The sequence below is a fragment of the Nicrophorus vespilloides genome, unplaced genomic scaffold (genome assembly GCF_001412225.1).
Source record: "Nicrophorus vespilloides isolate i.1.1-1 unplaced genomic scaffold, Nicve_v1.0, whole genome shotgun sequence".
Classification (NCBI taxonomy): Eukaryota; Metazoa; Arthropoda; class Insecta; order Coleoptera; family Silphidae; genus Nicrophorus; species Nicrophorus vespilloides.
Window position 1 is genome coordinate 25,181 of NW_017095762.1, and position 27,667 is coordinate 52,847.

The window sequence follows — 27,667 nt, forward strand, 5'->3', positions numbered from 1 at the left end:
AAAAAAAAAGCAGAAACCTACTAGCATAAAGTAAATATACATATATATTAATGTGTGTATATTTATAGTAGAAGTAGTAGTAACAAGAAGAGAGCTTAAAGCAGTATCTGAAGACTGCTAAAAGAAAGAGAAGCTCTAGTCCGATAGGAAAGTATATTAAAAAGAGTTTCGATCCGAAGGATAGACGCGCGGCGAGTCGTCCACGTCGGGAAATGTTTGATAGTGAATTTGTGATTTAATGTCGTCCGGTTGTTGTTATTGCAGCTGCTACGATTTGTTGTGATCTGTGCGTCCAGGAGGAAGGAACGAAAGAACGGTCCTTCCCTTCCTCAATACCGCTGTTATCCGTTTCAATTGGATAGAGTAACAGTTGTATTTGATTATTTTTTTTGATGTGCTCCTGTTCCGTGTCTGATATAGAAGTCGCGCGCTCGTGAGGCCCTCAAAAGAGTTTTGGAAATAAAAAATTAAAGAGTATAGCGAGAGAAAGAAATATTGAGAAGGTGATTGGAGTATTAGTGCGGTCTGCACGCAGTGGCCCCCAAATGCTGGTCCGGCGCCGAAGGAGAAGAGGAGCAGCAAAGTCCCAGTTTCATGTTCATGTTTCGGAGCAGACGGAACCAATTGACTAAACAGCTGGTGAAGGCTCGGAAACGGCGAGGAGGCGATGAAGGTCGGCGAGTATCGGAAGGCGGCGGCGGTGGTGGTGGAGACGACGCCAAGGGTCTCGTCGACCTGCTCAAGAAGCTCAAAGATAACCAGCTGGCCATGCTGAGCAAGGCGGTCGAGAGCTGCGGACAGTTCACGAACTGCGTCCTCCTCTCGCGCGATCTCTCCGATCCGCACGTGCTCTGCTGTCAGACCTGGAGGTGGCCTGAGGTCAGGCACAGCCACGAACTCAGAAGGATACCCACCTGCCGTTCGGCCTCGGATCCCATCTACATATGCTGCAACCCCTATCACTGGAGTCGGCTTTGCCAACCAGGTTTGTTCATCAACATACTATATTCCATTCATTCACAATCAGTTTTAGTATACATGAACTCAATATTACATTAATACCATCAAACAACAACAACTTAAACTAAATCTTCACTTCAAGACAACTATCTACATTAAATAAACTTACTTCAAATAAAATAAACGTAAACTGCACACGTATGCTAAATATATAACAATCTTCTTCATTCAAAACAAGTTCTTAAAAGAGTATTCCACCAAAATCAAATTATAAACCAAATCTTGACTTTAAATCTTACTTCAAGTAAAGTACAATTAATTAATAAACACTGAAATCTACTATAGAAATAAACTTTTATTCAAAATATTTATAATATTGACTTTTACTTTGCATCAAACTATAAAATCTAGTCACAAATAAAAAAAAAATGAAATAGTTTCAATAATACACAAATTTTGACAGTGACAGTTTTGATAACTGAATCATCAAACAAAGTTTATACAAAACTATAAATATTAATCGAGTTTATCTATTCAAATATAAACATTGGTTTGAATTTATGAATTCGTATATAAATATTAGAAATTTGAAATGAAAATGAACAATGTTTATGTTTAACAAGAAGATAGTTTCGAAAAACAATGTTGACAACATAAACAGACTTTGTTGAATGTAAACAACACTAGGACGGTGATTCACGGTAGTAAATGACAAAATCGATAAAAGGATGGCGAAGCCACACGCGTTTTTTTTTCGCGTACCTTGATTGCGACCTTTCGAAACAAACAACAACAAAAAATGAGGTTACTAAATCAAAATTCCGAAAAGAAACACTATTAATAATAATAAAAAAACCATACGAAACGAACTGCTCTGTCTCTCTGTCACATATACACACATACGCGACGATCCCACATAATTAGTTGCGGTTACGCAATGTTTGTTTTAAAACTTTCTACGGTAACAACCACATCATCATCTCCACAACTGCGCAACCACCAACATTGTTTATACTTTGATTGGGACTATTCTGGGCATCTATTCAAGTCGGATCTTCTACATCGTGAAGCTTCCTGGAACCTTTATTCCTTTTGTTCGTCATCACTGCTTGATAATTTATTACCAATATAAATATGCTAAGTGGTTTATTTGTCAAGGGTTTACCGGACGGAATGCGAAGGACAGGGTTTTTTTTTATACATTTATACGAATCGAAATAATAAAAATAAAAGGAAAAACCTTATCTGCGATTCCAGTGAATTCATTAAGCCTCTCTAATTGCGAACTTGTATTCGTTATTTCCATATAATTACATAAAGTTATTATTGTTGCAATGCAAAAAAATAAAATAAAACGCTACCTTATTTGTCTCTTCGGTTTCCATTGATATTGACATTCCTCAACCGCAGACATTTTGCTGTATGCTTTATAAGTATTTTATATATCTTTTTTAGTTGACACACTTATGTCAAAATGACAGACTTGACACATTTTTGACATTTTACATAAATTTAAAATTTGTATCCTAACTGATTTCTGTTATTCTATGATGGTGATTAGCTTAGTGAAAACAAACAGTGAGCATAATTTAAAATAGTCCCTGCTCTGAGGAGCGAGCCCGGTGTGATTTATCTCTTCTGCGAAAGTAGCTCGTAAATTGTGGTTGGTCTCTAGTAGAGCACGAACGTCGCAGTAATACATATATTCTTTTAAAAATAAACTGCGTGCATTCGATGTGGTGAAATTCTTTTTTGGAAATCAAGAATTTTGTTGTTGTTGTTGCCATCCTCCGGCTGTGGCACAAGAGAAACAGTTTGGCTCCTCCGTTCGAGAGTTTGGCCATCGAGCGTCAAAATCGTTCGAAAAACTATTCACACACGTCAATCTCGCAAAATGGATGATAGCCATTTCTGCCAACCGTCCATCTGAAAATCCGATCATCGTTCCTGCTGTTTACGGACCGCTGAAAATTTCGCTCAATCGAAAGTTGGCTGCGCCAGATGCAAACGCTAACGCTAACGTCACGACGCGATCGCTTTCTGTTTTTGACATTTTTGCCAACTGTATTTCGATTATAGCATACACACGCACACCTATACTTGATCATAGGTAGCAACGCTCTAAAATCTGTTTACTTAGTATCTGTCATCTTTTGACAGTTGCATTTGCTCTTGGCGTCGCGTCTTGCTACACAACAACCATTATTCAGATGTCAGTTGAATAAAATACGTGCATTTCCCTAATCCTGATCTTCACATAATGCATCCATTTATATTCTAATACCATATGACCTTTACTTAAGCTTGTACATCCAATAAAACAGATCGAAAACGTAATACTGCATTTATGTGCATAAATGACCTTTCTAAACAGGCTTCATTTACAACTTTTTTTTTATATATTGTTGTAAAGCTATATATTCATTATATTGGATTTATAATTGAAATTGACATTCACATCAAAGTAAACGCTATAACTACTTTTCACACTACTATTATTCATTGAATCCAACTTATTTCATTACCAAAATCGATGATTAAAAGCAACCAATAGATCTAGAAATATCATTAATACTTAAATTAACTTATGCAAACTTTCTAAACGGGCTTTTTTTTTCAAAAATTTCAAATCATAATTGAAATTGACGTCCACAACAAACTAAGTGAATTAATGCAAATCTACTGCTTTGCATTCAATATGACGCATGGCATTAAACAATCAAATTAGTATTAACGTTAAAGTGCATTATGTCAAGTAATAAATATTGTTAACCTATAAATGTCACAGAGATTTACTATTTTACAGTAGCCAAACTGTCATTTATTCTGCACATTATTTATTATACAAATTAAATTGAATGTTTATATCTAACCTATAAAGTAAAAAGTTGGATTTTTCAGTTTAATGTTTTGTTTTTTTTTAATGATTGACGTAGATGTAGATATATAATTTCTATATATAATACAACTTGAAAGATTAGTACACTTGTTGTTAATTGATATCAACGAAAATAATAATGTTAAAAATGTTAAAAATTTTTGGAGAATTTCATTTTGTAGCGATGAAAAATTGTTGTTTTGAGAAAATTTAATTGAAAATTATATTCAGAGATTGGAGGAGCAAGAAAAAAAAATTGGCTTTAGATATAAACGGACGTTATGTAAGAGGGCTCTGGCAGTGACAGTTGACAAGTCAATTTGAGTCGAGCTAATACGAAATGTCGTAACGCGATGTGTCCAGAAGTGTGCCAAAGTGAGCGTCTATACGAGGAGGCAGAGAACAATACCAATACCAGTGTGAGATAAAGAGAAAGAAAGGTTCGTTTCTTGTTTTGTCAATAGTTGCGAAATTTTTGGTGTAACAGAAACGGTAACTCATCATCATCATCATCCGTCCGGTGGGAAACTTTTAATTGAGGCAACGGACGTGGCCAATCAAAAGAAAAGCAACGTTTTTTTTTTCTCGGTCATCTTTCTTCGTCTAACGCGTATAGATGATGATGCGTTCTGTCGGTTTGCACAAAATGCACATAATATAATGGCCCGCATTCTTGGAGCGGTAAATCACTTTGGCTGCAGCAGCCGAGAAAATTTCGTCGAGCCGACAATTAGGGTTCTGCGTTTAATAACTTGCGCAATTTTCATAGCGGAGCGTTAATTAATGAGTCTTCAGCGGCGATGGGAGAGAAGTGAAGTGAAGAGGAAAAGAGATCGTTTGGCATATCTCCACTTGTAATTGACTTCGGAATCTGGAGGCACGCGAGTCGCATTTCAGAAATCATGCGAGCTTTCGTTTCGTTTTCCTCCTCTGCTTTATTCATTCATTCATTCAATCTTTTGCTCTTCTCTTTATTTTATTATTATTATGTTGCTTAAGCTCTATTTTTAGTGGTGAATCGGGCAATCTGCATTCGCGGAAAACAGTGGGCAGCGTAAGCTTCGCTCTCCGACTTTTGGCAGCTGACGAATCGTGTCCGAGCAGACAATTCCCAATTAGATTGTGTGTTGTCTTGATGTAGGAAAAAGTAAATGAAATGAAACGAAAGGAGAGGAGAGGAGATATACGAAAGGAATGCGAACGATTTCGGTGCGTGCGTCCTCCGGTGGTGGTCAGAGAACGTCCCCTCAGGCCCCCCCGAAGATCTTTTTCATCTTTTGCGCACTCGTCTTTCTTCATCATCTTAACTCTTATATAAGAGAGAGCATTACAGTTAGAGAGCTGGAGACGCTGCTGCCCATCAAGGCAGAGGCTGTGCCCGTCCCACTCTGGATTCCAGAGTGAGTTCCAAGAAGACCGCTCGAAGACCCACGCTCTCGATCCTTTCCACCGCTTAATGATACACTTCTCTCCTATGCTCTGTGCGGCTGCAGCAGCAGCCTCGGGACCCAAAATCGTTATGGATGATGAAAAGGGGGCCTCCTTTCCTTCCTTCGACCAAATCAAAAAAAAAAAAAACAAACCTTCCCCTTCGATACGTTCATTACCTCATCCCAAATATCAACCTACCTTCTTCTCATTTTTTTTTCTTCTCCTAAGCTTTTCATCATCAAAGTTGGCTCTCCACCGTATTTTTCGAACTTATTTCAATCACTCTTCAACGACGTTTTAAGTGCCTCCCGCTTCTATTTTAGACGCACTCTGCTGATTGTTTTCCTTTGGGAACACAATTTTTCAGTTAGCGAACACACAAAGCGCGAATTGTTGAAATAACGAAGACGCGCTTTGATAAATTGCGGCTTAACTTTGTCAACTCTCTACCTTTTTTTTTTCTCTCTCTCGGTCGCTGCGAACTTAATTTTTGATTTATCTTACCACAATCTATTTATCAAGTGACATTTCACATCAATTACAACTTCCAAATTTTAATTACATTTTCATAACATTTCAAATACTTTAAACGCACTTTGAATATTATTAATGAATTAAATTGTTGTATAAATTACAATTGTTATATAAAAAAAAAACTATACAACGACTTCGCTTTAATTGGATTAAACATTAATATTAATATAACTTAATTATGTTCTATTAAATTAAAATTACATGTCATTACGTACAATAAATTATTATTTTTTTCTCTCTCTTAATCATTTGCGCTATAATCGTTAAATTGTATTTAGTTTTTTTTTTCTATTTATATAAGTGAAATGAATATAATGTTTGGTGTGGGATGATGAAACTAGCGAATGTTGAGATAAAATGAGTTATTATTGCAACGTGTAGTAATGTTATACAGTTATTTATTTATTTTTGTATGTATTTTCGAATGCGTTGATAAGTTATGCAGCTGTCGCGCGTTTCGATTTCAGATTAGATTACCATGGTGACCATAATTTAGATTTTCTGTCATTAACCGTAATGATGGTGAAACGTCATTAATGTCGTTTAGTTGTCAAATGAATGGACGTTAAGTTGCGTTACATTTACGGTTATTTTTGTCTCTACTTAGAGTTTGTTCGGTGAAAATGGCAAAGGGGGAGCCGAGAGTAGAATGAGCTTCTCTTCCGAGTGGTGGCAATTACGAGACTCTTATGACACCGGCTTCATTAGCAGCTCTGTTTGTAAAGCTGGACAAATATATATGTGTGTGTGTATGTATGTATATTGGCGATCGTGGGAATGGATCGATTGTGAGGAGAAATACATTTTTATCTAAAGTGCTCGAAGCCGTTTTCCATGTTTATTTTCGAGGCGACGCACAGCACAACACAGTGCAGAGCTTATTTCCAAGAGAACCTGAATCCGTCACAAAAATTATCGCCTCCGCCGAGGCGAAAGCCACCGAGATTTCAACGCAGATTTATTTATTCGATTCCGCTGCAATCGCAGCTAGTATATTGAAAAATCTTATCGTTCAAAACTATTGTTCTATTTTTCCCATTCCGATTATCAGCCTAAATGTTTCCATTATCGTCTTCCGATTAAACATAGCTCAAACTCGCTAAAATCCACTTATTTTTGTTGTAGACTTTAATGTGTATCTCTCACATATATAAACATTTTAAAATGATTTTGTTGTTCGCGAAATTGAGAAATCTCAAATTTAGTTGCGAAAATATTTGCGCGGGCCATATTTATGCGATGCTTAGAGGCCAATTAGCAACGCCATTTTTTTTTTGTATTCATCTCTCTCTATGTATGTGAGTGCATGTAATAGTCCAACGCGGATTTTTTAGCACCGTTTTGTTACACGAAAAACCGTTGTTGGTTCGACTCCAACTCGGTAAGCGAATTGCAACTTGAAAGACAACTATTGTTGTCTACTACATTCTTCACTATTTCTACCTCACTTGCGAAGCGTATCGACCCTACTTAAATAGTATTTCATCGTCACGTCTCTAAAACTCTTTCCTATTTTATTTTTTTTTTTTGAGTTTATCTTGCTGCAATATTCCGATTCGACATTGGCAGCTTTAATAATCGCAATTTTGCAATGATTGCCAATGATTTACGGTGTTTCTGCAAATTTATAAAATGCGTAACCTCATCTCACTCGAAGCTGTTTGCAATTGCGAGACTTTTCAATAGAATAGGAAAATATTTATTATCGTGCTCAAACAATAATTCGAAAGACGACCACTTGAAAATATTTTCAATTGTGACATATGTTTTTACTTTTGAAACGTGTCGGTTTCTTTACTCATTTTATTGTTTTTTACGTGAATCTGTGAGAAATTGTAATAATTGTTATCATCATTGTTACGTAAGAAATTGAGCTTGTGTAATTTGATATTGTGAAAGATCGATGATTGCGTACGAATCGTGCCGATGATAAAGCTGTCATTTTGACGTTTTAAATGTCAATTGGTTTAAATTGGTATGTAACGTGAAGATGTTATTTTAATAGGCATCGATTTTGTTTTTTTTGGAGCTCTTTTGGCTACGTAAATTCCGCCGAGTCTACTACTATTAAAGACGTTTCGAACTCTTCGCGACACGACTAGTTTGGTAAAGTATTGGCCTTAAGCATTGTTTGTAAATTGAGGACTCCTCTTTTTTTGTTCTTCCTCGTTTTCTTCTCGGTACCAGTGCACCTGTGATGTCTCAAATGTTTCTCGGTATTCGAAAGGAACGTACAAAAAAGAAGAAGAGAAGAATGTAAGAACGTGGAGAGAGAGAGAGAATGAGAAATGGTCGTTTTTCCTTGTCGGTGGTTGCTTCTTTCTTTCTCTTTTTGTTGTGGAGAGTCATTTCTTGTTTGGTAATTGGCATTGTGTTTAGTGAGCGGTTAATCGCCGTCCGTCTGTTTGTTAATAATAAGAGGGAAGAACAACAAGAAGACGATGATGATGAGAAGGAGGAGGAGGCTGGGTAGGCCTGGCTGGCTGCCGTTGATGGAAGTGGTATGTTTTGTATACAAGTTTTCGAGTTGAGACGAGACGAGATTCTCGTCGTAGGCCATCCACGATGATCCATGAATATATATATATATATATACACACAACACAGGTGCAGACGGCAGACCAACTTTACCACCCAGAATTGGGCCTGGCGCCGGTCTTATCTGCCTCGTCCCGACTGCATGCAGCACAACCCATCATCGACTGCCTTGGCTCCACTTACCTTCTTCCTCTCGTCCCTTCCCACTCGCACGCACGCTCATTCTTCTCTCTTTCCCTCGTCGGCGCTTCTCCTTCGGCCCAACCCAAATGAAAGAAAAACCCCCCACCGAAAGAAGAACCATTCTTCAACCAAAACAACCCGATCTCATTTCCACCGGGGTAAATAATTATCCGGCCATCAAAATTAGACGAATCAAAGATCGATCTCTCTTCTCTTCCTCGATCTCATAGTAGTAGCGTTCTGCTGACACACGCAAACTGGATGACGCGACCGGGAAAATATGTGCCTCACCGCACAACAAAACCTAACCATTTGATCTTCCTCGCTGGTACTTCTTTATTTTTTTCGGTCGGTCGGTCGGTTCCTCCAGATGCGTGCACTTCAAATAGAACCGTTCTCTTTATCTCTTTCTCTCTATAGTTCTTTAATCCTTCGACATTCATTTCTTCAGAAGAATGCGAGATGCGTGCGTACGTGTTTGTCCGTGAGATGAAAGGAAGAATGCGCAAAGATAGAAATACCGGAAATCGTTTGCGCCGGATTCCAAGAGGCGAGCGGCGAACGTAATAACAACAACCGATGCGCCGCTCCTCGATTCCTCTGCACCAGACTGCACAGCTACGTTCACCTCATCTTCGATCAATTAATATGCGCGAAAAAGCTTCTTCCGCTTCCTGAACAATCCAGATTCTGAGCGAAATATCAAACGTAGTAGAATTGCAGATTTTAATTGAATGCACACAAGAAGAGTTATGACCTTCTGCTTGTTGTCATTGTTGGGTAAATAATGGGACGGTGGGATGTTTTATTGGGGCAATCCATCGTGCAGCGTTTAGGGATATTGGATGAACGAGGGTCGTTGTGCCCCTTCGGGGCCTTTTCAGAAATCTGCATACGTCGGACGTATTACGAATAATGAATGCCTCCTCATCCTCTCCACCTCTCTCTCATTCTTCTCGCAGCACCACGTTGTTGGTTTTACGGCCGCGCGGTGATTTAATGCAATTATGTAAATGGGACGACCAGAGAGACATTGCTGACTCGAGGATGGCTTTTCATGATGATGATGATGGTAGTGGTCGTGAAAAGGGCACGTAAATTTATGTGGACCATGTTAATATTTCAACAAGTGTTCTTTGCTTTTGCCAACGACGATTATAATTATGATGATGATGGCGGATGGTAATAACGGTTGAGGGAAAAGTGGTCTTGGATTGAACTGTGTCGGCCTGCGCTATTGATTATTAGCTCGGCCCATAAGTCTGCAAGGAGCGCCGGTCGATTATTTATAAGGCACGAACGGACGAGCGACGGTGGAATAGTGCAAATGCTGCAATGGGTTTCCATGCTAGGAATAGGTTTCGTGAAAACTACCCACATGCATTTCTCTCGTTTCTAAACGATCTATCTCGACTTAGCCGCAGCTTATCCGGCCTACGTCCAATTCGATGCTATTACGAACCCAAGAGATAATGAGGAAGAGGTTAGAGAGATAGAGCGACGGGGGCCCTCATTATCTCCATCAATAAACACACACACACATAAACTATGCGGTTTACAATTAACGCGAAATCTTAAGCGAATATTAACGCCATTTCCTTCCAATCAAAGACGTATCTCTCTTCTAATCAAAGCTTTACCTCCCCTTAAAACCAAGAAAACTCTTGAATTATCCACAGCAAATGAATAAATGATACAGACCAGCAGGAATCGAATTGTTGCAAGATTTATGCACGTTCCGATTGCCACAAATCACGCGTGGGAGTGTCGAACGGCGTCACGCCTCCCTTCAACCGGGAAATGTCATCGTGACAGTTCGGGTTAATTGTCGAAGAGGCAAAAGAAACGACAGAAATATATATATATAATCGGCGCTGTCTTTGAAGTCGGCCCGCTTTGATTTTTCGCTCGCGTTATGTAATCACCGCTTATATAGTAGTAGGGTTATCGAAATCGCTTTTCAATTTTTCATAACCCATCGTCGCGTTATCTCTGAGGCTCGATTGAAATGCGAATATTTTATCATCACAACAAAGTGATGCTCTCACAATAATAACGCGCGCTCTCTCTCTCTTTCCTAATTTAAACCTCCTCCAGTGTCACTGTCTGTCAATTACATTAGATTAATGACAGCTGTCAAACGGTTTCGTTTCATTAACAATCCATTGACTATGATCATCATCAATATCTATATTTTTTTATTTTGTTTCTCTCGGTTTTTTAAATATTTTAAAATTTAGAAAGTGCCCGTGAATTTTTCTATATATATTCAAAAATAAATATATGCGAATGCATAAGCGAAAATGCCGAAATGATTTACTCGCTGACGTTAATTATAAACAGCGTGTCGAAACGACGACAAACTTGTTTATATTAAATAACAATTTTATCCGGAGATTAAGTCTGGCAGATAAGTGGAATTGACATTTTGTTTTGTTTTTATTTTGCATATGCGCGTCTCTTTCTTGTTCGCTCTTCGTTTGTGTGTGTTCGTATTATTTGTATTGCATATAAACAATGTGTGCTTGATCTTAAGCCGTAATCAGAAACACGTAACAAAACTGGGGCACATAACTTGAGTAAATACGGGTTGATCCATCGGAGATTATCAGAGAGATGCTTGAAGCGACGACGATTATACCGGAATCGAATTCCGATTTTGGTTTTGCAATTGAGCTCACATTATTATTTTATTTTTGTAATTCTCGGCTCTGATTTACGAGATGGCATTAAATGGGATTTTATTACTTACTAAATAGCTTTATGACTTCGGGTCGAGCGTTATCCAGCACAGAGATCTGAATAGCACAAATAGTGTCTTAATTCCATTGGATTTTTGTTTGGGTACACATCAAAGTGTTTGATAAGCATAATATTTCGTGTTGTATAGTAAAGTTACTTTGATTGAATTGCTTTTTTTTTAATGGTTGTGTTTTATTTGTTTGTTTCTTTAGAGTCGCCGCCACCTCCGTATTCGCAGTTCGCCATGGACAGTTTTAATCCTGAAGGTGAGTGTCTCTGAGGAGCGAATCCAAAAACGGATGGTTTTTAAATAATTTATATAGTCGACGACCATGTTTGGGCAAAAAATGGAAGGAAGCACGCGAGATAACTCTATATCTGGAACACGTCCTTTTCGTCCAGTCCTTTTCATTTTATATTCTTTTCTTCTCTTTCTGCTATTGGCGATTCGAGTAAGTGAGGAAGAAGCAAGCGGAAAAGAAGAGTTTGTGCCGAGGCCTCTCTTGCTCTCTCTCTGTGTGTGTGTATGTATGTATATAAAAATATATCAGGCATTGAAACTTGAGCGAACGGCCTTGATGACAACGTCAACTTGAGCGGAGAGTGCAATGAGCTCTTCTCTCGGCACATCCATGCGTGCTTACGTGCATACTTAGATGATCACGGAACGAACTTCGTGCGAGCGCGAGCTAGGATCGCTTTGCTGGTGTTCCCCGAGGCTCAGTGCTGGGTCCCACGCGAATTTTTATCGCTGCGGAGATGGCGGGTATTTCCATATTATTATAAATTTTTTTTGAAGGGTGAAAAAGAGTTGAGGAGGAGACGGAGGACTTGTTGCCCGGAGCAACAAGTGTCCCACTGTTTTGCCGCGCGCGTGTTGAGCGTCGCTCAAGCGCACTGAAATTTAGACAAAATGGCTATTTATATGTGGAAATGCAAGCACAGGCATATGCATACACACACGCATTTGGATAAACGCTTGCACGTTGATATCCGTGCGTGTCGTATGCGAATGTAAAAGTAAGCCTATTCCATCCATCCTGATCTGTCAGGACTACAACAACGACGACGACAATTACAATAACAACCAACGATGTCCTCTCTTTCTACTCGACGACCGCACTTCGGAGGTATCCGAAAGGTGTGGCCCCTTGTGGTATGTCGATACAAACACACGAATAAACACATCTATATGTCCATATGTGACCCAAACGCGCGGATCAGGAAAAAACACCTGTGCCGTTGGTGCGTGTGTGCAGCGCACACACGCGGAAAGAGCGCAGAGGCGCTTCTTCTTCGCGGCGCACGTTTCATTTATTTATTTATGCAGAGAGAAAACGTGAACGGAGATTGGGGGAGAGAACAGACGAGGCCGTTTTCGCCGCCACCGTCGCTCCTAATAACGGGACACAAAGACCATTGTGCTAAAAAATGTGTTACGCGTGCGGCGCCACCGCAGCTATTATCCATTCCGGGGACGTCTCGCGCACTTCCGAAAACAAAGGAATCCAAATTCCAACTAATCTCGATCTACGATTTGTTGTACAGGAACAGCAGCAACAACATCGCCGCCGTACCTCTTAATTATCGACCTCACGACAGATCTTTTCACGCAACCAACACCATCTACAGTTACCTAACAATATACAGCATTTCCACTCAAACGTACCCATACATTTCAATGCTAAGGAATTTACAAACATATTTTCGATACGTGTCTTTTCAACTACTTCGATATTCACTTAAAGTTCCTAAGGAAGTAAGATAACGAAAATATTTACAAAATTTAAAATTTATCAATGAATATTATCCATTTTACGTTATTTATCAAACTGACGCTTCAAATTAATTAGGACAATTACTAAATAATAATGGTAATAAAAAAAACAACTGCAGTAATGAAATTATAGAAAATTCGAGCAAAATTTCTTACAATTATTTGACGAAATTTCAATATGTGTGAAATGTATAAGAGAAATGAGAAATACTAGGATTTTGGATGCACGTGATTCGTGATAATAGTATTTTCGGGTATCTATTCTAAAAAAAAAGGTAGTAGTAGTACAGGGATTATGTAGGAGCTATTGTAGGGGAATTGTTTACGCGTTGTCAGATAAGATAAGATATTGACACTTTGCAATCGCATACGTAAAAATTGTGATGTAATTTATTTTCGATGTTATCTGCAACGGGTTTCAGAAGTGTAAAATGTAAAATTTTATGAGTAAAGTAAATTTGATTCCTTCGAGTTATAATTATTTTGTATAAATGCTTGGGAAGTATTGCGTTTATTTACTTATTGAGTTTTGGTCGTCTTCGTTGTGCTCTTCTCGTCCGCTCTCCACGCACATATATATATATACGTACACACGTGGATGTATAGCGGCGCCTTCCAAGGCCAACTGCATGTGAACTATACTCAAATAAATTAAATTAAGAGAGAGAGAGAGAGAGATGAGGAAGGATGAACGGAGGAGAGAAGGCAAGAGACTAAAACCGAAAGCCACTTCATAAATTTTCGAGGCCCCCGCCGCCCCCCATTCCGAAAAGGACGAAACGGTGTAAATGTGTCTTGAAAGAGAAATAAAGAAAGAGAAGAATCATCCGCGATCTTCTTCTTCTTCTCATTCTTCACCATCTTCGGCGGCGGTGGCGGCGTCTTCAATCCTCGTATACCACCTCCTTCCTTAAATGCGTGTGTCTTAATTATTTATAGAGCGGGTAGTATATTTAGATGCGGATTCCGTTCCGGCGACGATCGAAATAGTTTTTCATTCATCCGTCAAGAACTGGAGAAGCGTTCCTCCCGCACGCCACCTAAGGAGGAACTCTTCATCCATCTTACAGTTTTACTAATAAATTATTTGTTTTCTTTGCAGATCGTGCCCCGAGCGAAGCGTCCATAGTCTGCAGGGATTCCTATCCGGGCTCCCTGACCACAAACGGAGAAGGTAAGCCGAAAACTCTTAATATACTCTTCTTCGGCGTTCATTGTTTCTTCTACGGTGCGGCCGAAGAGTCAAAGCGGTGAGAAAGAGAGGTATTGGAAACGGGCGACCTGAAATATTCGATTTATTCAAATCCGGCCGTGGCGCGGCGCGGCGAAGAGAGCAGCCGCCTGGCGCCACGTTTATAAATAGCGCACCGTAATTGCATCGAGAATATCGTTTATAAATATATAAACATAATAATTCGACTAATTTATTTGACACAAACGCGAAGGAGGAGAGTCGGACAGTGGATAAAACCGCTTTCCGCTCGAGCGCCATCTCGTGATCGGGTCCAGCTCAGATTCTTCTACTGCTGCTGTTTGCGCTCACCGCATTTCATATACATACACAATTTTTCGGTTTTATTCAATCGAATCTCTTCTATTCGATATGTAGATATACATATTATTTATTTTTTCGTGATTTGAACGGCGGTAGGTGATTGCACATGACATCATGTGTGTGCCTCGTTCTCTCTTTCTGTGTTCGTCGCTCTGCACGGGCCCCATTCAAGGTGACCAAGAAGTCCCCTCGTTAGCGGTTCCCCTCTCGATCCCCCCATTTGCTTTGCGGTCCGACGAAGCCCCCGCGGCGCTTAGGGCGTGGAACACCACACAACACACACACTCTATCTCATACACAACTTATATACATACACACACACATGGTAGGAAAAGATCCGAAAGACAACAACAAACTTCTCAATCATCCTCCTATATCCTTACCAATGTTCTTCCGCATCTTACAAATTTAAATATACCGAACGAAATGATTTACATAACATTTTATATAATTTGCAAATGTTGAACGCAATTATAAAAGTAATTTTATTTTAATTAAAATTTAAAGTGGACAAATTAATAACATTAAAAATTAGATAATTTTGTTAGATTAATTCATCTTTATAATAAATTGAAAATAATAAAGTTGTTCGAGATTATGTATTGGCTGTGGAATTACAGAAACGAAAGTGGGATTGAACTGTTGCAGTGCATTGAATCATCGCTCATCCGAATTTTTTTTATTGCCTCTAGTCTAGTACAGATCGGATCGGATGGAAAAACAACCTGTATTTATAGAGGTTTCGGGGATTATCTTTCGATATTGCTCGAATCGGATTCGCAAACCGTTATAAAAATAATACTAGACAGGACCGGGGCTAGAGTTTATTGCATTTGATGTAAAATGATTTTGTATGCATTTATGAAAATTTGAGGCCCTGAAGACGATGTCAAGGTATCGAATAATAAATATTCAGGTTTCAATCCTTCTCACGATCTCCTCTATATCTGTCCGTCTCCGTTGCGACTGTCATTTTTTATATTTATTTTTTGATGAAATTAATTTGGGTGCATACATCAGCGTAGAATTCTGGTTTTCTTGGCAGAAGGCGAAACCGTGCGAAATAATTTATTTGCGGCCGTGTAATTCGCAATTAAATTGTTGCAGGACGCAGGCAGAGGCGACGTCGTCGGTTCGATTATCGCGTCGCGTTCCCTTCTCGCCCACATCATCTAATTTTGGTATCGGATCTATCGGTTTGCGGTTTCCTTTTTGCTGCTGTTGTTTTTGTTGTTGTTGCGAGATTTTCGATGAGAGGTAGGAGGAGTAACATGTTGTCAAGAGTGTGTGCGTTGAGGAAGTGAGTGTGCAGAGAGCGCGATGTTAAAAGGGATATCTGAGAGTCCGATCGTTCCCGTTTGACAATAAATAACGCCATGTGAATTGCGTCCGACCGACCGACCGTGTCTAAATTTAGCCGTTAGGTCATTGCGATCCGTTCAGCCACAACACGCTGGCGCCGGCACCACTCACTTCACACACACACATGCATACACACACCGTCCAAACCAAACCAATTCCACTCTCCTAAAGACGAGGAAGAAGAAAGGAAGAGAATCGATGAAGAAGAATTGGTTTTGGTTGCAAAATGATGAGCGTAGAAGGCGGAAGGGGTTTTGTTCTTCCCCTAGTCTTACCATGTTCTGGGAGCAACAGGTCGAAGCGGGATTGTCGAAATGGAAGAGCCTCGAACGATGGCCAGAGGCTAGAGCGGCCGACGCATTTTACACTCTACGCGAATTCTATTTTTAGCCGTGATCTTATCTCGCCGGTTAAAAAGTCGCGAGAGCGAAAAGAGAAAAAGAAGAGCGTCAGCTTCGTCGGCTGAGTTTACCAAAAAGAAAAATCGTGAAAATTTTCGCTCCGATTTGAGCCTCATCCTTCAAGTATAATATACGTTCGTACGTTGAAACGTCGTGCATTAAGCAGCAGCAGCAGTAGTAGAAGGTAGAGGAGGAGAGCACGGTTTTTCGGTTCGATTTGTCGGGCGACATCGAGGCAAGTTATGCGGCGTATGGCTGGCGCCACGCGGAACAAGGACGAAGCTATCGTAATCGACTAGACAAGGACAATTAAAGTGCGCCGCCGTTCGCCGGACAAGGACGACCGAGACGCCGGCACATTTCAAGAGAGGCAACAAGACAGGACAGAAATAACCGATTTTTGTTTGCCTCTCCTCTTCTACGTTGCCTGCTTTCTGCTACTGCTGATCTTGATTGCTGCCTACTACCGATCATCCACTTTTCCGCTACATCATTTTCCAAAAAATCACCCAAAAAAACTGCTCGCATCCTGCCGAGACGTGCACATCCTCATTCCAGGGATTAATAAATTTCGAAAGAAATAACACACGCGCGAAAAAATAAAGTACAGAAAAAAAAAATAAGAAAACCGCCTCGAACGTCGACGATCCGCGAATACCGGAAATTGCTGTAATAATTTATAATCTCCGTCGCTCGCTGCGGTGACCAACAGCGAAAAAAAGTAGTAAAAAAAATATAGTTAAATTGTGTGTATACGTGTACGAGAAAAATAATTAAGTAAAAACATTCCACGCGATCGAATTTCATTACGCTGAATTTACACCCATTAATCGTGCAACTGAATTTCAATTTGAGTGCTTCAATTTAGACAAATCATCAAAAGTAATTGTCTATTTAAAAATTTAATTTAATTATTATTGATTTGTTTTAACTGTAAACTCTGTAAAACATTGGTCTTTCTAATAATTCTAAGAGACTTGGGGAGAAAGTGCGGATGATACAGTAATAGATAAATCTTCCGAGTTTCGGCTGCGAAATAGATAGTTTCGCCTGTTGCGTTCGCTCTCGTTTGACGAAAAGAAGAAGAAAAAAAAAACAAACAAAGGAAGAATTGGGAACTTGTTGCGAGCATCTTCCGAGGAAACGATCCTTCGACACTTGTTGCGTCCGGCGCAGCCTCCTCCGCATCCATCACTGCCAAATTAATGTCGTCTTCGACCCCAAAAAAAACGCATACAATTACCAAAACCAGAAAAATGTTAACACCAAACATGAAAATGATATTATCGTTTGCATCGTCATTAAGCGAAAAAATCCATTACAGTTTTCCGTCTTCCACGAACTTTCAATTAATCTCCGCGAATTGCGAGAGCCTCAACATTTTTTTTTCTTCTTCTTAATTTCACCGCTCTCGGTAATTAGAAACCGAGAGTGGTGCTCGCTTCGCTCGCACAGCTGTCTTCGCTTAACATTCGCATCCTTAACTTCTCCGATAATATCATTTACACAATTAAAGTAATTCACCGAAAGTTTAATTATTTTTGTCTCTGCTTGCGCGATTTTTCGTTTCTCTCTACCGAAACGATTAAGTGGCGTGTTTTCAGTGCACTCGAGATATAATTAGTTTTAATTAATTGAAATATGTTTTTTCTACTGTTTTTTTTTATATATATAAATTGATTTTCATCGTTTGCGATCGTAATAAAACTAACAATTCACCGAAACACTTGAACTCGTTGTATCTATTTGGACTGCATTATCTTGCATAACGAAACGAAAATTTGAAGTAATAAAAAAAATCCAAGTAAATTGAATTAGCATCGGTTATGTGTGCGTCTGTTGTTATTGAAGTGGTCGTCGTCTGAACGAATTTTTCGCCGGTCGCGTTATGGCACCGCTAGGATTAAGATCAAGTTGATACCCAATGTACTTGAGGTCTTATCAACTTGTTTACCCAAACTATTTACCATCTCGAGTAGCTTCCTTTTATTATGTATCTAAGGAATTCGATGGTAAATAAACGTTGCTATGACAACGCACGTTTGTTCTCCGTCGATGCGGTGAGAAATAATTTGAAATTTGCGGTAGATTAATTCAATTAATCCAATACTAAGATTTAGTGATTCAATTAGTGATCTTCGAAGAATTATAAAGAAGACGCTGAAGTGGATGATGGCCGGAAGGCGATGTATAAAGGGCCGGAAACGGTTGAAGGAAAGTCTTTTTTTTTTGTACCTGCTAACATGTGGGCAACGGTAGGGCGCCTGTTGGATGGATGAATGCATGCATGCAAGTAAGAATGTGTGGATGGAAGAACGAGTGTGGGCAGGTTGTGTGTGTGCAGGTGGGTCGCCGTCGTCGTCGTCGGAGAGCGGTGGCGCCCGCCGGCAGACACTCAGACACATGTCCGATAATAATGCACACGGCGGCACCGGGCGAAGACACCCACATCCTCTATCTCTATAGTTCTCTCTCCCTTAGTTCGCCGAAAAAAAAGACAAACCACAGACTTATGCCCATAACGACGACGGAATTGCGGTAAGAACGAAAACCGAAGACTACCTCAAATATCCGACTATTTCTATTAAGTATCGCAATTTTTAATCCACACTATTAAGACTATGTGGGATAACAATTCGGTAAAGTATTAGCGTTGTAGCGTGCTCTGGGCGATTACAGTCCAAGGAAGAACGAAAACGTCGAGAGGAAAAATCGATAGTTTTGCTCGATTTTCGATCGAATTTTTTTTTTGGGCGGAAAACGTGTAAGTGTGGTATGGTGTGTGTGTAGAACGGTGCTGTGACGTAACGATCGGCTGTAATCTTGGCGCCAGCTGTAATGTCTATTTTTAAACACATCTATATCGTGATATTTCACACACCCATACTCGTATTTCGCCTCGATATAATACACACAAACAGCAAATACATTTTAATGGCGACCACGGGCAACAACAACAATAACAACAACAACAACAATTTGAATAATTAGAGAAACATAATGAAGATCTTCGAAAGCATGCGATCTGTTTACGCTCGTACATGGTTCGGTTGTACACTTCGTTCTTCACTTATCTATTTATTATTTTCATCATTCTTATTACGAACAGTATTATTTTCGTCGGCGCGCCGTAATTTATACAGGCATTCGCTATTATCATTTGCTCACTCTCTGGCGTTCTCTGTCTTTAATTTATTCGGCGTGGCTCGCGCATAATTTATGACCAATTATTCATCAAAGCGCGGTGCCGCGTTTTCCCAGTCAGTACGACCTCCTCCTCCTCCTTCTCCTCTCGCTCCAAGTCCACCTCCATCGGCGTCGAAGGAACAAAAATATGAAGAGGAACACGAAGGAGAAGATTGGAACTTTCTGGAGCCGCTCGTCTCCAAAAAACGCCGGGTGTGCAGGACACACGTGGCTTTCGTCACGTAAACGTTTCACATTTATACGTATACATAAATACTACACACGCGTTTTATCTCCATTGGAAACGCTTCGCGATACGAAAACGATATCTCTCTTGTCAGCGACGCCGACGACGACGCCGACGCGACCTGTTGATCGAAAACGGAAAACTTTGTTTAGTCTACTACCATGGATGGAAGGAAAATCGCTCTGTACCATCCAAGAAGGGGGAAAAAAACAGTTACGAGCAGCAGTAAAAACTTGCACGGAGAAGAACAGGAACAGGAAACGTATGTGTGTGTATCTTTTAAACGCGCATCAAGTTCTTCGAATTCACTCATTTACAACGAGTTCATTAATTATTTCGTTCTTACATTCAAGAAAAGATATTACTATACAAAAATTTCATACGCGAAGATTTTAACAGCCATGAATAAACGCGCGAGCGGTAAGTGTTGTGGTGTAGCAAAGGCCGTTACGAAACGCCGCTCTTGGAACAAGGTTCCTTTGCTGGACCAATTCCTTAGCACACTTGTGCAATACATTCTTCAAGAGTTGAAATAAAAACACAATTTATATTTTCACAACGTTGATGCTTGATTGTAATTTCAGATTCATCGCAGATTTTTCGTTTTCTCTCGGTTTATATTTTATAAAAGTTTTTTTGGCATCGTCGTGGCACTTTTTCTCGGAAGCGTTTGGACCGCGGCCGGCCGGCACTTTTGACACATTTTCAACACCTCGGAAATCGCGCTGCTTTCTTTTCTCCACAATCTCCACGTACAAAATGAGAAACGAAAACAATGCGCTCCGACACGAGTTCAGGAAAACCGACAAACACACACAAAACGGTTATTTCTGGATGACAAGAATCTTGCAATTCTCTAAAAGTTTGCTACTTATTGTGATGTTTCTATCTAACAGATATAAAGGCAGTTTTTATTTGTAGTTAACTATTAATCATTAAATCTGATGAAATTTAAAGATTTTACATACTTATTGAGAAATGAAGGATGAAATTGTTGATCAGTTTTAGCAATTTTTTGCAATGTATGTATTCAACATTATGCTTATTACAATCTACTTGAGGTTGAAGTAGAAGAACTGAGTATTATGACAAATGAAATTTGTGTCATGAAGTGTATGTTGTAATATGGATAGGAAGAGTAACTGTAGAAGTATGAGTGTGTTTCTAAGAGATGTTAAAATGAGGATATTATATAATCGTTGAATTAAAGGGAATCAGTTATGTATTTAAAGGCCGAAACCGTTTCGAAATGTCATTTGGTTAATTGGTCGGTATTAGCATCCATCGAGCTTTTCCTAGTAAAAGTAAACGAGACATTCCTGAGCAGCAATATACCGGGTGTCCTAGCGTATAACGTAACGTACACGAGGCCCAACGATCTGAACACCCTGTATACGTTACGTACACATATTTTTGTGTTTGTTTCGCGAGTTTATTTATTAAAATCCCCATTAATATGCGGCGCATATGTTATGAAGTCGGGCGCCAGTCTGCTGCTTCTGTGGCGCTGATTCTTTCTCTCTCTCTCCTTCACCGTTTCGCCTCACTCTCTCTCCACTGCTCTTCACTCATCCATTTCTTTCCTGCACACATTACACCTATCCCCGTGTCTCTTTTCCTTCCACGCATACAAACATACACACATACACACGCTGTGTGCGTTCGAGCAAACGCATACAACGAACGGACAGACAGAAACGCACATACTTTACAAATAAGTAAATCCCCCTTCGCGGCGCGGCAACATTCGGGGGACTTATTTGATTTTCGGCGCCGGCTCTAATTACCCCGACGCCGACGCCGGGCGTCGCCACGTGTTCGCCATCTATCGTCGCGACGCACACGACGCCACACGCACCGCGACGTCCGAAGACGCCGGTCGTCGTCGGATGCACGCACGTACACACGCACCGAAAAATCGGGCATCCGAATCAGTAGAAGAAGAAGAAGAAAGAAAGAAAACCGTTGCTCGCGCCTGCACCGAAAATACATTAATTAAGTAAATGTTTTTCGGATGGGAAACAATCCGGTTAATGAACTGTTAAGTTCGGCGCGCCGTCAGGTTTAATGTACTTACTTAGTAGTAGTAGTTACTGGCCGCGTGGAACTCGCGATGCTGCAGTACATCATCATTGCTCTCAAGTATCACAATCATTTCTAGCTATCCGAATTCAATTTGATTTGATTCAATTATTTGTCAAGTATATATATGCACAAGTACTTGAACTAATCGTTATTTCAGTTACGAAACACTTTCCAATTTATTCCAACTTCAAATTTGACAATTGTTTCAGTGGACAACTTGATGTAAATTTATTCTTAATTATTTCATTATCTTAATTATTAAGTCAATGACCCAATTATGAAACGTTAACTTTTTTCCCTCCATAAAATTTCCATTTACTAATTACGTTTGATTAATTCGGTATAAAATGAATAGATAAAACATTAAGAATGCGTTCATCATTGTGGACTACCCAAGTGGAAATTCACACGAATCACGTTGTCTTTCAGACAATGCCATCAAGAGCGATCTGGGAACCGAAGCCCGTTCGTTATTTTTCTTCTCTTCTGTTCTCTGTTCTCTTCCTTTCATTTAAAATGAAGAAGAATGCCTACTCGCGAGAGACCTCTTTTTTTAACTGGATTACATGTCTCTCTGTTCGCCTTACTTAGCGATTCGTATGCGTGTCCATGTGTATGTACGTTTGTGTCTCTTTCCCCATCACCACCATTCTTTTTTCTCGGTATTCGCGTTTGTTTTCCCATTAATGATTCTATTTCAGGTCGTGCATTTGCGCGCTCTGGACGCTCCGTCCTTGGAATATAGAAATATTTGAAATATTCTCGTGCCACACACAAACAGCAAGCGCACAGAAGGAAACGCAATCGAAGACAGTGCATGTTTTTTTTTTTAAAGTTTGCAATCGATTCTACGACTATTACGCTTCTCTTCGATTGTTTCTGTTAATTATTTTTTTGTTCTTCTATCATATTCTCGTTTCGGCGTTGGAGTCGGCAAAGTAGTTTTTTGAATAAATGCAAATCGTATGCAACGCGCGGATAATTTGCATAGCAAATCGACGTTTCTCTGTCTCAATGGTTTATGTGTCGTTTTCTTAGCTTTTTTTTTGTGTCTTTCGTTAACGAATTAAATGTTGATCTGTTATTAAAGAGGTCCGTCTGGTTTCTTCTTTCTTGTTCGTTGGATGATGTTGTTTCTTAGTATTCCGTACTTGGTAAAAGCGAGAGCGAGGCGACATCGCGTCGTGACCCACATTAATTGCGGCGTCGACGTCGTCATCGTCGTCGGCGGTTCTCTTTCATGTGTTCCGCTGGGCGACGTCGTTCGGCGCCTGCCGAACGTCGCGACGCTTCGCTCCACTCCAGTCATACATACATATACACACACACCTTCGATCCGCACGACCGACAGAGGCCAATTACAACAACAATTCCTAATGTGATGCATTGTGGCTGGAGATCAAAGGACTCGCATTGATAAAAGCCCGGCCGGCGCCAGCGTAACAGACCTCTCTCCTGCTGTTGCCGCCGCCGCCACCGCCGCCTCTCCCGTCTCCGCGCGGACGGACGACCGACCTCGGCCCGTCACCTCCGCAACTTTCATCGAACCGCGACCATCGCTACCAACTTTTATCCAACCTTATCTCTCCGGTGTACCGACAGCATTATACCTCCTACTCCTGCTGCACGAAAAGCAGTTAAATTTCGAGCTTGAACGAAAAAAAATGCTACCGCCGTCGCCGCCTCCGTCACTGCGTCCACGTTGATTATGCAACGCTTGGAATTCGATCCGCGACAAACAACTTCTCGCACATACGTACAAATACATTCCACATTTCACGAATTCCACATTACGATAGTCAATTACATCTCAGTTTAATTTTTTTCCAACTATTCCAATTCTAAATGGAATGTATAATATTCATAATTAACGAAATGTTCAATAGCAAAGTTAATTATTCTTAATTAAGATTCGCTTAGAAGAGTAAAATTAATAAATCATCAATCTTTAATTAATTTAGTAAATGTGCAAATCAAATGCATAATAAATTATATAATGAATTTGTAATTTCGAAATGTAGACTTCTGTATATACACGGAGGTACTGCAAATAATCGATAATTTTATATAACTATGTTATTACAATTGCAATACAAGAATCGCATACATATTGATTATTTACAAATTCCAATAAGATTTTTTTTTACTTTGAAAGAATCTAATTTCGTTATTTCTAGTTACTTCAATAATGAAAGGTATTTCTGAATGTGAAACCACAAGTTAATTAATTATAACTTTGGATTTTCTTCAAAAAATTAATATTTGTGATTACAATTTGAAATGGATGACGGAGTGGTAAATGATTGGAGTGAAGGAGGTTCGTTTGTATGGTTAAAAAGGAGGATGATAAATGAGTTATGAACGGAATTTGGGAGAGGGTAAAATAAAAACGGCGAGTCTTGCGAAAACAATGGCGCCACGATGTTTTAAATTAGATTAGAAAAATGTGTCGGAATTTAGTGGAAACAATGGTCGGCGGCGGCGCCAGTCGGATTAAACGCGCGGGCGTGCGAATAAAACACTTTTTAGACCTCCGTCTGTTCATATGTGTATATGTACATAAATATGTTTGAATGTATGTGTCCACTTGTGTATGTGTGTGTGTGTATACGTATGCATGTGTTGTGTATGTTTATATATAAATAAAATACCGCGTGTGTTTATTTATTTGGACTTACATTGTCTATTAATGTGGCCGGAGCGCGTAAACTAATCGTAAATCTAATCCGCGCTTGGCATCCGCTCAAAAAGGCGAAGACGAAGAGGGATCGTCATCAACGAAAATCCTACTGAATGCATATATGCGACGGAAACGGTGGTTCCTCAGGTATCGATTCTTTACCCTACTCGCATTAGGAATCGATATACCTTATGAATTTACACTGGAAATCGAAGTATGTGTATCTTAATTGTTGTCCCTTCTCAACAATTTTGTTTTTTTTTGATATTCCGCGATTCGAGAAAGAACTAATCCGTGGTGCGATAATAAAAAAGAGAGAGCGAGGAGGAATGGTAAAAGGCGACGACCTCCAATAAGAGTATTGAATTTTTATATACATATATTTATATATATATATAGTTGTATATAATTTTCCGATTCGCGTGCGACGCGTCTCTGATCCGACGGAGGGCGCCACGGCGCACCTGTACTAACCCCCCTTTCACCTTTCGCCCGTGTTGCATCGATTTATCACCATTGTCGTGAGTTGTCCAATTAATATTAATTATATCTTCTTTTTGTTGTTGTTGCAGAATCGAATTTCAACGGCTGGTGTAAGCTGGCCTACTGGGAGCTATCCAATCGGATCGGACCCCTGCACACCGTCGAACAGCCCCATTACAACGTCTTCGGCGAAATTCCTCGCGGGGACGGCATGTGCCTTACTCAACTATCGCAGCACAGTTTCAGTCCGCCCCCGACGGTACGGAAGGCGCGAGAAAAAATTGGATTAGGTAAATTAACATTTTTAATTAATTCATTTATCATTTTCTTTGTTTCATTTGTATGTCAAAACATTTTCGAGGTTGGCAATCAGTTAACATGTTTAGTTACTTTTGTTGTTTTTTCAAATTGACATGTTGTGTAATATATGCAACAGTATTTGCGTCAAACATTTTGAGGTGTTTTGCCAAGAAAATCATTGAAAGTGCATTAGCTAAAGAAATTGTCACGAAAGTCACGCTAAAAGAGCGACAAATTAACTGAAACTAATTAAAACTATAAATTAGATTACCTTTAGACATGCATACAGTATGTTGATTAAGAGTTTTACCACAACATTTTTAGGAGTTAATTAGTTTTTCTTATATATTGTCACGAAAGTTACTGAACTGTTTTGGAACCTTGCGACATACATGAAGTATTATCTAATTAAGAGAACCATGTTGTATGCAACAGTTGATGTTTTCAAGAAGTAAATAGTTTTGCATATTTCCTTACATTTTAAAGCATTCAATCAAGTTAGATAAAGAATTTATATAAAATAATTTAATATTTATTAACACATTTGGGAATTTTGGTCATTAAAGTTATAGTAAAGCAACTAAGAATGGAAAATTGAAATGATTGGCAACTTAGTTTTGGATTTCTCAAGATCAGTAAATCATGATGATGAAGTTGAAGATCTATACATGGGGTTATACCTTTCTCGACTAGTTTATGGGCGCGTTCACTTTTTCTTTTGTAATTCCGCTAAGGACACGATTGATTGACTTGAGATATCTTGATCTTCTTTCGCTTCCTTCATCGTAATGTTCTCTATAAATCAACCCTTAACGAGGATCGCACGGATTGACCGTATTTTTCTTTTGTTTGCAGGGGTGACGGTGTCGAGAGAGGAGGACTGCGTCTGGCTGTACAACAGATCGGGATACCCGGTGTTCGTGAATTCGCTGACTTTGGAATCGGAGACGATGTCCAGGTCACCTATTCGACTGCCCTCCGAGCACTGCGTGTGCGTCTTCAATCCAGCACGAGTCGCCCACCAGAACTACGGTTGGAACTTCGCGGAGGGCCCCACCGTTCGGCCGAACTCTGTGCAAGTGAGCTTCGTGAAGGGTTGGGGTCCAGGCTATTCCCGCCAGGAGATCACCTCGTGTCCCTGCTGGTTAGAAATTCACCTGGTGCCGTGTAGGTGATTCCCGCTGAACTGTTTTCTTTATCATCATTTTACTAAAGGCTGAGGATACACTTTCTATGTTTTTTTTTGTTGTTGTTGTTTTTGTTTCGTTATTCTGTTGTAAATCGGATTTTTTCTCTCCCGTTCTATTGTATCTATCTATGATTTCGTTATTCAATTGAAAACAAACAAGAAGAAAGAAAGGAAGTGGAAGAAAAACGTGGATGTGTATGCGAAAACACCAAGATGAAGAAGAAACGAGAAGAAGAAACTTTCTTTCCGTCCTGATATATTTAAAAAAAAAAGAAGAAAAGAAGTGGATCACTCTGAAGAGAAGAAAGATTGTATAGTTTTGTTATATATAAATGATACTGATGACAACAGCAAAGAAACGAAGAAGTGCGGAGGCCAAGAACTCGAGCGAATTCATCGTCGCAAATTTGGGCATTCGTAACAAACCTTAAGTTTAAACAAAAGAAAAAATGTACAGCTTGACATTAGAGAAATTAAATTTCCGCATTTTCAGGGTTTATTTATTTATTTAAAAATCGTCTTATTTACAAGAAGAAAAAAATCTAGACACCTGACAATTTGCACGTCAAGTTGCATAATTCTCATTAAGGTTTTGTAAGCAATTTCGTTCGTCGAGTTGCATATCTCCATTAAAAGTATTGATTCCCACTCGAAACACATCCGAAAACAGAATTAATCAATACCAATAATAATTAATGAAATAATTAAATATAATTACAAATGAGTTTCGATTGCAACTTCATCAACTACTAGTTGATGAAGTTGCATAGCTTAATTAATAAATTAAAATTTAATTGTACATCAAATTGCTGATGATTCCTTATTAAATTAAGGCCCCAAAACAAAAGTGCGACAATGAAGCTCAGGTTTATCTTTCTTCTTCGATTCAATATTCATTCATTTTTATTGATATTATGCGAACGTAATTGTTGTCGATTATTGATGATGTTATTAAGTGATATTAAATATTAAATGGAACATTCGCTGTTCAAAAAGAAGAGAAGAAGAAAAGAAAAACGGTTCTTGGCTTAAAGGAAAGAAGTAAAAAAAAAAGGAAATCGAAGCACTAGCAGATCTTTGAGTAGAAGCTAACCTTCTATTTGTATTTAATTGTGAAATTAAGAGAGAGAAAGAGG

General features: G+C 39.4%; 1 protein-coding gene across 1 annotated transcript; it reads left to right on the forward strand.

Annotated features, from left to right (window-relative positions):
* The first annotated feature begins 6 nt into the window (after nt 1-6).
* Nucleotides 7-26,803, forward strand: LOC108562607 (mothers against decapentaplegic homolog 6-like). The gene is made up of 5 exons (XM_017921016.1): nt 7-985; nt 11,479-11,532; nt 14,146-14,217; nt 25,132-25,332; nt 26,198-26,803. The coding sequence occupies exons 1-5, from the start codon at nt 595-597 to the stop codon at nt 26,515-26,517; spliced, it is 1,038 nt and encodes a 345-aa protein (XP_017776505.1). The 5' UTR covers nt 7-594; the 3' UTR covers nt 26,518-26,803.
* The last annotated feature ends 864 nt before the right edge of the window (nt 26,804-27,667 follow it).